The sequence below is a fragment of the Schistocerca gregaria genome, chromosome X (assembly GCF_023897955.1).
Source record: "Schistocerca gregaria isolate iqSchGreg1 chromosome X, iqSchGreg1.2, whole genome shotgun sequence".
NCBI lineage: Eukaryota > Metazoa > Arthropoda > Insecta > Orthoptera > Acrididae > Schistocerca > Schistocerca gregaria.
Genome location: NC_064931.1, coordinates 429,997,795 through 430,009,962, shown reverse-complemented (window position 1 = coordinate 430,009,962; position 12,168 = coordinate 429,997,795). Strand labels below are relative to the sequence as shown.

Below are 12,168 nucleotides of genomic sequence, written 5' to 3'. Positions count from 1 at the left end.
AGAGCGTGGAGGCCATGGAGTTGGTCCGCCTCTACCAATCCATCGGTCACCGAATCTGCTGTTGAGAAGCGTACGAACACTTCGACTGAAATGTGCAGGAGCTCCATCGTGCATGAACCAAATGTTGTGTCGTACTTGTAAAGGCACATGTTCTAGCAGCACAGGTAGAGTATCCCGTATGAAATCATGATAACGTGCTCCATTGAGCGTAGGTTGAAGAACATGGGGCCCAATCAAAACATCAACAACAATGCCTGCTCAAACGTTCTCAGAAAATCTGTGTTGATGACGTGATTGCACAATTGCGTGCGGATTCTCGTCAGTCCACACATGTTGATTGTGAAAATTTACAATTTGATCACTTTGGAATGAAGCCTCATCCGTAAAGAGAACATTTGCACTGAATTGAGGATTGACACATTGTTGGCTGAACCATTCGCAGAAGTGTACCCGTGGAGGCCAATCAGCTGCTGACAGTGCCTGCACACGCTGTATATGGTACGGAAACAATTGGTTCTCCCGTAGCACACTCCATACAGTGACGTGGTCAACGTTACCTTGTACAGCAGCAACTTCTCTGACGCTGACATTAGGGTTATCGTCAACTGCGCGAAGAATTACCTCGTCCAGTGCAGGTGTCCTCGTCGTTCTAGGTCTTCCCCAGTCGCGAGTCATAGGCTGGAATGTTTCGTGCTCCCTAAGACGCCGATCAATTGCTTCTAACGTCCTCCTGTCGGGACACCTACGTTCTGGAAATCTGTCTCGATACAAACGTACCGCGCCACGGCTATTGCCCCGTGCTAATCCATACATCAAATGGGCATCTGCCAACTCCGCATTTGTAAACACTGCTCTGACTGCAAAGTCACGTTTGTGATGAACACTAACCTGTTGATGCTACGTACTGATGTGCTTCACATACTGTAGAGCAATGAGTCGCATGTCAACACAAGTACCGAAGTCAACATTACCTTCCTTCAATTAGGCCAAATGACGGTGAATCGATGAAGCACAGTACATACTGACGAAACTAAAATGAGCTCTAACATGGAAATTAAGCGTTTCCGGACACATGTCCACATAACATCATTTCTTTATTTGTGTGTGAGGAATATTTCCTGAAAGTTTGGCCGTATCTTTTTGTAACACCTTGTATATCTGAAATAAACAAAGACATAGATGAATAACATATATTTGTAAGCATGTTGCTACCGTTTTTTAATGTAACTGTGGAGCACTTATGGCATGACGCGATCGATAGTAATCGACCACTTTGACCTCCAGTAACTCATGTACTACTTAAGTTACATGCCTGTAATTCATACCAATTTAGGTTTACACTAATAGCTTTCTAAGGACATGTAGATCAAAGAAATAGTAACAACTGTTCAGATTTTGGAAATTCGTTGCTGGGTGTTACTTGTATAATTTACCGTCAGATACTAAACTTTAAACTAATAAAGATATTGAAAATTTGATTACACCATCAGAATCGTCGTGCAAATAACGGTAATGTGCATGCTCAGGTGGATCAAATGGCTCTGAGCACTATGGGACTTAACTTCGTAGGTCATCAGTCCCCTAGAACTTAGAACTACTTAAACCTAACTAACCTAAGGATATCACACACATCCATGCCCGAGGAAGGATTCGAACTTGCGACCGTAGCAGCAGAGCGGTTCCGGTCACAAGGAAAACGATTGAATCGCAGTAACCTCAAATTCCTGTAAGTTCTATTTAATTGACTTTAATAAGTCCTTCCTACCTCCACACACCAAAAAATGCGTGCACATAGAATTACAATTTTAATGCCTTTCAAACTGATCACTAAATTCTTTGCCACACTCTTATACAAAGCATAAACCAATACACATTTTACTTAAATCCAAGAGGTCACTGACCTCCACCCACCCTCAGTGGATAAACTTCCCCCTTTGCACACATACAGTGCCACAATAAACTAACAAATTACTAATGAATCCCCGAGTAAATATGTAAATTATCCCTCCAAAATCACTACTAACAATTGCACATTAGAACAGCTTTTCACTTCTGCCTTTCTATATATACACTTAACAATTTTAAACTTCTCTCATTTCCACATATGTGGCAGCAACGACTGTAACGTTCTACTGCACCATTGCCAATCAGTCTCACTAGAATCACACTCCTCCTTCATATACCAACTTTTACGAAATTCATTACACAAACTGTCGCCATCCACATTATTTACTTCAGCCCTCTCTAAATTTTCTGTTAGTTCTTCCACACATTTCGCAGATTCACTACCCACACCATGCACAACTTTACTGTTTTTCCTCTCCTAAATATCTACACTTTCAGCTTCAACAAAATTACACCTCAATTCACTGTTAAACACTTTATGTTCTAAATTGCTGCTACCTTGTCGTACAATTTTGGGACTTCCAGCCTAGCTACATTCCGTTGTGATCGGACAAAAATCAGCACACACTGTGGCCGGCCGGTGTGGCCGTGCGGTTCTAGGCGCTTTTGTCTGGAACCACGTGACCTCTACGGTCGCAGGTTCGAATCCTGCCTCGGGCATGGATGTGTGTGATGTCCTTAGGTTAGTGAGGTTTAAGTAGTTCTAAGTTCTAGGGGACTGATGACCACAGATGTTAAGTCCCATAGTGCTCAGAGCCATTTTTCCAGCACACACTGCCATTTCTACACACCTTTCATCCAGATTAACCCCCAATTCTATTTTACATATGTTCTCACTTTCCCACTCTGACAAACGTTTTAGATTCACACATTCATCAATAAGCTTCGTTTCGCCTTCATTCGTGACTAGAAAGGCGTAAATTCCTTCCACCGAAGTATCAATACCATTAGCTTTTACATCATTACATAAATTACCTTTACTGTGTTCCTTTAAACAGAAATCATCTACCTCCACCGACACATTTATAATTTCAACTGCTGGCGAGGCCAATGTTAAGCCTCCCTTAGTAACATTGACGCTTTCCACCGAAACACAATCACCCTCACTCGCAGATGGCGATACCAAAGCTACGCAGCCTTCACTAACATTGACGCTTTTCGCCGACTCACTTGCTACTACAACACCATCCTTACTGCAAATGCCACTGTTTTCTAATACCTCTTCAGAACTCTCCACACAATTTGCTTTCACGAAATTCATCTCCTCTTTAACTTCTTTTTGAAGCACTGAATCACATTCACATTACACATTCATAACTTACATCATTCCCCGCAATTTTATTCCCATTACTTTTACTTAAATCTCTCACAAACCTATGCTCCCTACTTTCACGCCTGCTTTTATTGAAAGAGCCACCTATATATCCTTCCTCTTTAACATACTCTGTGTTACATATTTGTTGCCTTTCTCCAAACCTATCAACATTTCTAGCATTACCAGTATCTCCAGTCCATTTCATCGCCTGTTCATATGGCCATCCTCGGACCTGAGATGTGGCGAACATCAGTTTTCCGACTGGTTGTTACGCGATTGCACTTCGCTCGAATTTCCTCCGTCAAATCTGCGTTCTTTACTTGTGTCCCGTTATCACCCCAGTTCGTTCTCCGACCATTCTGCTCATTCCAGCTACTATCTCCCTTAGAACTTCTTTGATTTCTTTCACGATTATAATTTTGGTGGTGATTATTTGGACTCCCATTTTGATAACTACCACCCGGTTTACTCTGAGGTTTGAACTTCAAAGCCCTCTCTAATTTTTTCTCTACATTCTAGCAATTCGTCCATGTAATCACATGGACTATGGGCAAGATCCCACAGCAAATCTTTAGGTAATAGCATTTTGAATGTGGTGATTTCCGTTAAATACCCCAACGGATTTTTCACAAGCATAAGCTTACCAAGTTTGCACTTGCAAAAATCTCTCATCATCCCATTACCGTACCTGTAACTCGGCCCGTTTAAGAATTCATTTTGGATCTTCATCTGTTTTGCCTCGCTCCAAAATTTATTCAAGAAACACATTTCAAACTCTTCGTACGATCGGCACCAACTACATTTAACATTTGCCTAAGACTGTGAGTCTCCTTCCAAATGCCGTTTAACGTATTTTATTTTCGCTCCATCCGACTTGCAGTGAACAAAGACGCCCCTACACGCAGCCAAGAAATTTACTGAGTGATATCTTCCGTCATCTGTGTAACATTTCACAGATCCGGTATTTTCCCAAGGGATATTTATGACAGCAGTGGCTTGTTGGGAGGCTAACGAATTTAAATCACTTTTTATCTGTTGCATTTGTTTTTTTAATTCATTTTCACTAGTGATACTGGACTCCATTTTATCTTTAATTTTGCCCACTTCGTTCTCCCCCTCACCTACACGATTGGCTATGTCAGTAATTGCTAAACATACATCGCTTTTATGAGCATCTTGCGCTTTTGTACAGTCGCTTACCTTGTCCCCAAGTTCCGTCTGTATCTTATCCATTTTTTCCCAAGACCTTTTTCCACTGATTCGATTTCAGATTTTACTATTACAACTTCTTCTGTAATTTTCTCCATATCCACTTGCACACATTTTAATTTATCATCAATTGCTTTTTCAAGGTTACCCATAATTTTTTCAACTTTCTGTTTCACAGCGGAACCTATTTCAATTCGCATTGTATCCACATCACTCAGAATTGTATCTGTAACTGTTTGCAATGTGCCCATATCTGTTCGCAATGTACCCATTTCTGTTCGAACTGCACCGATATTATTTGCCATTCCCTGGATCATTTACATTAGTTGAGACATCATATTTCCCTCACATTCATTCGCCTTGCCTGAATTCCTTACACTTTTGCGCTCTGATTTCGGACTAACTGTCTCACTATCGTTTTCAGAATTACACGTAATATCTGCGAGATCTAAAAGTGGTGCTTGAACTTCAGTAACAGACACTCTCTGAATATTTGCGCAGGCACTTGTATGATCTGATATGGTTCCCTCTGCCATGGCGACGCCGTCGGTTGTAGTGAAAATCGACATTGAAGACTGCCCTGGAGTACTCGAAGTAGCTGCCGTGGTACTGATGTTGAGGTGCGTCAGCCCTGGAGAAGTCGACTGATGTAACCATAGCTGCCACCCGTTACCGCGTATTCCAACCGTATCCAATATCGCTGTCTGTTAAACGCTCTGACTGCTACTGTTCCCTGCACTCAACTTATTTAGGCTCTGAGCCCACACACAAATTGCCTTTTACGTGATAGATTATTACCTCTATCGATAGCATGTGTTAATTGTGAAAAATTACTGCGTAATTTCACTATCTGCAGAAACCTACTTGTGGAAAAAAAACGATATCACACGGTGTTTTGTGAGACGTTCACTCTACAGAAATCTCTATTGGTTTTGCAAAGGTTTTTACATTTCGCATAGTATGCTGAATAACATAGAGCAAAGGAATTACCACTTTGAAGGACACAATTACTGGACGAGCCTCCAATTGCGGGCTTTCAAATTAAATACGCACCCTCCGACTCAGAGTTGAAATATTAAAAGTTTTGGCAGTTTTCGTTGTCTAGGGGCTGGGATACGTAGTTGCCGCATTGCAACCCCAATACTGCTGAGTCTACAGTATACAATACGTATATCTTATGCGATGATACCTCTCTCTTTGAGGTCAGAAATTACTGAAACTGCTTCATTCGAATGAGCTGTATTATCAGCGGCACCTGATGCTATGAGGACTTGTAGGCGGTCTATTTATTCATTGGGGTCGTCGTATTGCGGGAGTCGATTGCTCACTCTTTTATGCTGAATGTAAATACCATCACCACTGCTATTTCTTTCTCCACCCAATATATATTTTATAACGCATGTGTATTTCACATTGATTCGGCTTTTTCCATTCTTATGCAGATCACGATACATTTCCAGGTATTTAGGCGAATAATTTACAGTTATTTTGAGTCTTAAGAAAATAAGGCCCAGTAGACCAGGTGTTCTTTGAAACTATTTGTCACTGATCTGTATTGTTTTTTCATTTAAAGTTATAAGCTGCGTCCCCCACATCTACGGTTTTTCACCACTGACACCAAATGTTTGTCTATCCTAGCGTCACTGTGATGGTTAATGAAATCGGTAATAGCGTCGTCGTAGTGGAATTTCGCTGAGAATTCATCGAGAGATTCATTATCTAGTTCAAGGGTTTCTCACAGTGTCTGCTCCCGCTTTAAGTGCCCTAACCTCAGAAACAGTAACTTCTCGCGAACGGCCTTCCGTGTCCAATGACTTTGTGCTTAGTCGACATCTAGTTGTATACTAATCGGACTTCTCTGCACTGCACTGCACTGCAATTCTCTGGATAAATCTACCAGGAGGGAGACAGGCTAAGCAGCGAAGCTGCTGTTCCTGTGTGGACCTCTAGAACTATAGTGGGGCCTCACGCGTAGGATTGGCCTATGGGAGCGGCCGCGTGGGGGCGGACGCTGCGTCAAAAGCGTCATAGAGGCTGCGGGAGAAACTACTCCCGCAGCAGATCAGGCCAACGCGTGGTGGGCCTGCGGTGGACTTGGTGACCCAGTCCACGGATAAGACGTCTGCCAGAGTGTTCTGCAGAGGCATAGAACACCCTGGCGGACTGCCTGAAGCGATACCGCAGCAACGGGACGCCAGCTTCCTCATGAAGGAGCCTTGTTGAGTAACGAGGCGGCTTGTGGAGAGCGAGCCGCAGCGCCCGATTCTGAACACGCTGGAGCATCGCAACGTGCGATGGGGCGGCATTCCCCCACACAACAGCGGCGTACTCGAGTACCGGCCGGATGAGGGCCAAGTACACGGTCAGGCCATGCCGAGGGGGGAGCGTGGATGAGGGGTTCAGCAGCGGGTAGAGCGCCCGGAGACGCCCAGTCGCCCGCCCCCTGATGTCGCGGATGTGTGGCAGCCAGGTGAGATGCCTGTCAAGCGTCACACCGAGGTATGTGCCGGTCGGTGACCACGGGATGGGGCCTCCCGAGATCGAGACAGGCGGCAGGTCTGGAGGCAACCGTCTCCGAGTGAAAACGACCGCCTGGCTCTTGGCGGCGTTAAACTTGAGGCGCCACTTGGTCGACCACGTCCTCAGGACATCGCACGCCAGTTGGAGCCGGCGGCACATCGCGACCACGTTCATACTGCGGGTGAACAGCGCAGTGTCGTCGGCATAAAGAGCCAACTCCACGCGCGCCACCCGCGGAGCGTCAGCGGTGTACAAGGTGTACAGCAGGGGGCCGAGAACGGACCCCTGCGGTACCCCCGCACGAATTGGCCGATCAGTGGAGGTGCCGCCGCCGGCCCGGACGTGGAAGGTGCGGCCTGCGAGGTAGGACCGCAGCAGAAGGGCGTGTGACGTCGGGACCCCATGCACAAGGAGTTTGTACACGAGGCCCTCGTGCCACACGCAGTCGAACGCCTTGTAGACGTCGAGGAGTACCGCCCCAAGGTACTCCCTCGACTCCAGCGCCCGCATCGCCTGTTCCACCAGGCGTAAGAGTTGCTGCGTGGTCGAGTGGCCCCGCCGGAATCCGAACTGTTCCGCAGGAAGGAGCCCTTCGGCAGTGACGTGGCGCCACAGCCGCTCCAGGTATAGCCTCTCAAAGATCTTGGAGAGAGACGCGAGCAGGCTGATCGGCCGGTAGTGCTCCACCCGACGCGGATCCTTGCCAGCCTTCGGGATAGCCACCACTTCCACGCGGAAGGGAAGATCCTGGAGCGGAGAACACAGTTGAAAGTGTCCGGCAGTGAGTGATGGATCGCCGGTGGCAATAGCTGCAGGAGGCGGTTCGTGACACCATCGGAGCCACCCGCCTTCTTGGGGTTGAGGCGGCGGCACTGGAATTCAACCTCAGCGGCGGTGATGGGTGGGATCACATCGTCAGGAGCCCTGGCGGCGAGGAAAACCGGGAGGCGGTCTTCCACGAGACGGACATGGTCGGCATCCAGGACGTCCGCGATCGGGCGGAAGTTGTCGGCGAACACGTCGGCGAGGGCGTTGGCCTTGGCGTCCGGGGCACAGACAACCTCGCCGCCGACGTGGAGCGGAGGAACCGGCTGATGGCGGCGGAGGAATCGCTTGGCGGTCCGCCAGGCACTCCCATCAGTCGTGGTGAGGGTGGCCACAAGGCCAGCCCAGTCACGGTTCCGGTGTTGGTCGATAGCGGCCCGGATTTCACGCCGTGCCCGACTGAGGCGACGCTTGGTCGCAGGCTGGCGAGTCAGCTGCCACTCACGGAAGAGACGGTTTTTGGCGGTAATAGCCTCCAAGATGTGCGGCGGAAGCTGCCGGGACATCTCACGAGGCCGCCTCAGCTGACGGGGAGACGCAGCAGCAGCAGCGCTGAGAGTGTGCCGCGTAAAAAAGGCCAGCGCAGCATCGGCCCCAACCAGGGATGGATCTGGGGCATCGACGAAGCGACCGAGCAGTTCATCTCGAAAACGGGCCTCGTCAATGCCGCGGAAGGTACGACGGCCAGGCGGAAGGGAGGCGCCGACGATGTCCATGTCGTAGACAACCGGAAGGTGGTCGGACGACAGGGCACAGCGGACGGTAGCCGACGTAAAGTGCCCAACGCCCTTTAGGACCGCGACGTCGAGCACGTCGGACTGGCCTCTGTTGGGGAAGAAGGTGTGGTCAAACGGACCGAGGACGACAGCGCCATGACGCTGAGTGATGCGGAGAAGGCGCCGCCCACTGACGGTGACGCGAGAGTTCCATTGTGGGCTCTTGGCGTTCAGGTCGCCCGCAATGAACAGCTTCCCACGCAGCGTCAGCAGGGCATCAAGGTCGGCCTCCAGGAGATGGCCTCTCGGTGGCCTGTAGACGGCGGTGAAGGTAATGACCCCCGCCGTGGTGGAGACAGCCACCCCAGTGGCCTCCACCGTAGCAAGAGGTGGCATCAGGACTTCATGGTGCTTTAGCGAAGCCTTCACATAGATGGCGGTGCCTCCGCCATGGATGGGCCGGTCGGTGCGGTAGCAGCGATAGTTCGCCACCCCGACGGCCACACCAGGCTTCAGAAACGTCTCGCAGACGAGACAGACGTCGATCGCCTCATCGCGGAGGAATTGGCGGAATTCCCCTTGTTGGGGAACCAAACCGCGTGCGTTGAAACCGCACACCGTGAGCCCATGGATGTGCTCATTATCCATGGCGGTCAGCAGGAACAACGCCGGCCTGGAGGGCAGACGTGACGGCGGTGACGAGCACCGGGAGCTGCTCAAGCAGCCGGCTCAACGAACGCAGTAGCGTACGGAGCTCAGCGGCATCGGGAGCCGTTGGGGCCTCTGGGGCGGCCTCCAAAGCAGGAACAGCAGGTGGCGGTGGAACCGCAGGAGGCGGTGTCGGCGGGGGCACAGCCTGGGGGTCAGGCCGCCGCCGCTCCAGAGGGGCACCAGCGGCCGGACGAGCCGTCGCGGGGGCAATACGCCGCGGGCGTCGTCGGCGCCGGCGGGGAGCGGCAGCGGGAGAGGCAGGCGTGGGTGCAGGGTCAGCAGCCGCTGCGGAAGAGGCAGGCCGCTGCGGCGCATCACTAACGGAGGCAGCAGGCCGCGGAGGGGAAGGGTTGGGCGCTCCCCCCTTAGCGGCATCAGCGAAGCTGGTGCCAGGCTGCACCTTGCGGGAAGGGGCAGCCAGGCCACGGTGCTGATGGCGGCCACGCTGGAAAGCCGGACATCCAAGGTAGCTCGCGACGTGCGCGCCACTGCAATTGCAGCACGTCGGTTTATCCTCACGTTTGAGCGAGCATTCCTTGCTCTGATGCTGGGCTCCGCACTTGACGCAGCGGGGAGGCATCGAACAGTAGCGGGACACATGGTCGAGCCGTTGGCAAGAGAAGCACTGGGCCCTCCTGCCTTTGGCTCGCAGTGGCTCCACTTCGACATCGACATGCCCAACCCGCCGCACCTGAAAGATCTTGCGATTTGCAATGTTGTCGACAAGAACGACCTGGTACAGCGGCATGGGGCGGTGGGTGCGCGGGGAGTTCATGAGGCCCGTGTGGCGGATGCCGAAGCCCATGTCCTCTAGTTCTTCACGTAGGTAATCCGCCCCAAACTGTAGTGGGAGGCGGCGGAACACCACCTTCAACAGCTTGAGCGGCTCTGACGGATGTGTGTAGCAATGGAGGCCATCTTTGCAGATGACATCCATGACTGCACGGTAGTCCTCGATACTGGTCATGGAGAGACGGTAAAGGTCAGTTCCAGCAGTCCTGACACTGGCAGTGGGCGCCGCCCGAGCGATCTTCTGCTCGAACGGTTTACAAGGGCCGTCCCATTGGACCACAATCGGCGGGGGTCGCGGCGTCGCTTTCCGGGGCGGAACCCCAGCGTCATCCGCGACGTCAACAGACGCGTCCTGGAAGGCGTTGGCAGTCGGCAGTGGCTGCGCAGGCTGTAGGACAGCTGCCCGCGCCGTGTGCCGCCTGGCAGGGGTGATGAACCCGTCCTCATCGGGGAGGCGCACGGCAGGAGGCCCTGTGGAGGGCTGCTGCCCCCTCGTGCGCATCGCCGTCGCGACCACCTGGGCCGCGGCGGCAGCAGCGGGTCGGGAGGCCTTAGGGGCTTTCTTCCGCGGCCGAGCAGTGTGGGAGGCTTGGGAGCGGACATTGGAGTCGTCAGCCGCGTCTGCACGGCGCTTCCGGAGCGCACGAGCATCGTCAGCGTCACGTCGGTCGGCGTCAGCAATAGCCTCCGCAAGATTAGCGTCTGGTAAGTCGTCGTCGCCGGCAATCACGGCGGCCTCTTCAGCTGGCTTTGCACCCGCCCAGACCGCGGTAGTGCACTTCGCGCAGGGCGGGGCAGTAACTGGCGTGGCAACGGGTTCTTGCTGTTGCAGGGCCGTAGGAGCAGCCACGAGAGAACCAACCTCTTGCATGGCCGGCCCTCGTGGCGCACCCAGTGAGACCGCCGTCGCCAGGGACGCAGACAACGCACCTGGCGAGGCCCCCACCGGCTCAACTGCCTCCTGTCGCCCCGTGCCCGGCAGTGCAGCAGCCTTCCGGATATTGCAGTAAGCAAGCACGGCAGCTACGTCTTCCGCACGACCGGGGTAGTCACCCCCATGCGCAAGCTTGTGCATGCGAACGAGCATGCGCTCCTGGGAGCGAGAAAAGTGATCAGAAGAAACATCCAAGTCATCGTCAGGTTGTCGGCGCCGGTTCGTCATAAGTGGGGGGCCGGATGGGGCCGCCGACGGGAGCAACTCAGTCGCCTGAGCTGACCCCGCCGGACAGCGATCCGCCACACCCTTCGCTCTACCGTCAAACACGTCCTTCCGCCTCGACATCGCAACTCGGAATCGCGTGCGAGTGTAAATCGGACTTCTGTGCAGCGTGAAGTTTTATATATCGTCTCTTGTTCTTCTTATGCTCCTCACTCCTCTCGGTAACAGCTATTTTCCCTTCAGTCATATCGCCCATTTCATACAGTGTCCCTTTCACAATAACGGCTATTTCCCCTTCAGTTAAGTCGTTTACTTCCTTTTCGATTGCATTAACTTCATCATTTAGAGAACTGGGTTCCTTGTGTACGCCTCCAACCTTACCTTCTAGAATTTGAATTTTCGGGTCCATGTACAAGCGAATGTTCTGTCTATGCACACCCATCTTATCAAATTGAGTTCCCGGTATGCGCGCGAATTTATCCACTGTGGTGTGTATATTGATGAACTCAGCTCTTTGAATGGCTATATATTTAGGAACTTCAGGAAGTTCCGTCTATACCAGCCATTATTCAGTTTCCTTGTTTTACCAATATCGAGAAACCCATACTCTGATTGATTTCAGCAATGTGCACATATCTTTGCAACATCATTGAACGACATTTCGGTTCCTACATGAGCGTGGTAAATGTGTTTTAAATTCAGATTGTGCAGTTTGAATGCCATAATTAAGTTTGCATTATCTCTCACCGGCTGTTTTGGGATTCTGGAATACGTCTGACTCAGATAAAATACATCAACATATGGCGACTAAAACAGAAATATCGCCTAATTTGATCTTGGTTTTCCATAGCAACACCGTAAAATATGAACACTGTATTTGGCTTTACTTTTTCCGGTAGAGGGAGATCAGTGCTCTCACTGAATGTCGTGTGTGTTACACCATCTGCACCCTGCAATCTCTCCTGTGGTAGTTGGTATTTGAGCTGAAACAGTGTTTTTTAAAATACACATACATG

General features: G+C 50.9%; 1 protein-coding gene across 1 annotated transcript in view; it reads right to left on the bottom strand.

Annotated features, from left to right (window-relative positions):
- Positions 1 to 11,275, bottom strand: part of LOC126298122 (uncharacterized) — a 44,140-nt gene extending 32,865 nt beyond the window's left edge. Inside the window, exon 1 of the mRNA XM_049989440.1 lies at positions 10,252 to 11,275. Coding sequence (XP_049845397.1) covers positions 10,252 to 11,275 — 1,024 coding nt within the window. The remainder of the gene's footprint in view (positions 1 to 10,251) is intronic.
- Positions 11,276 to 12,168: the final 893 nt, after the last annotated feature.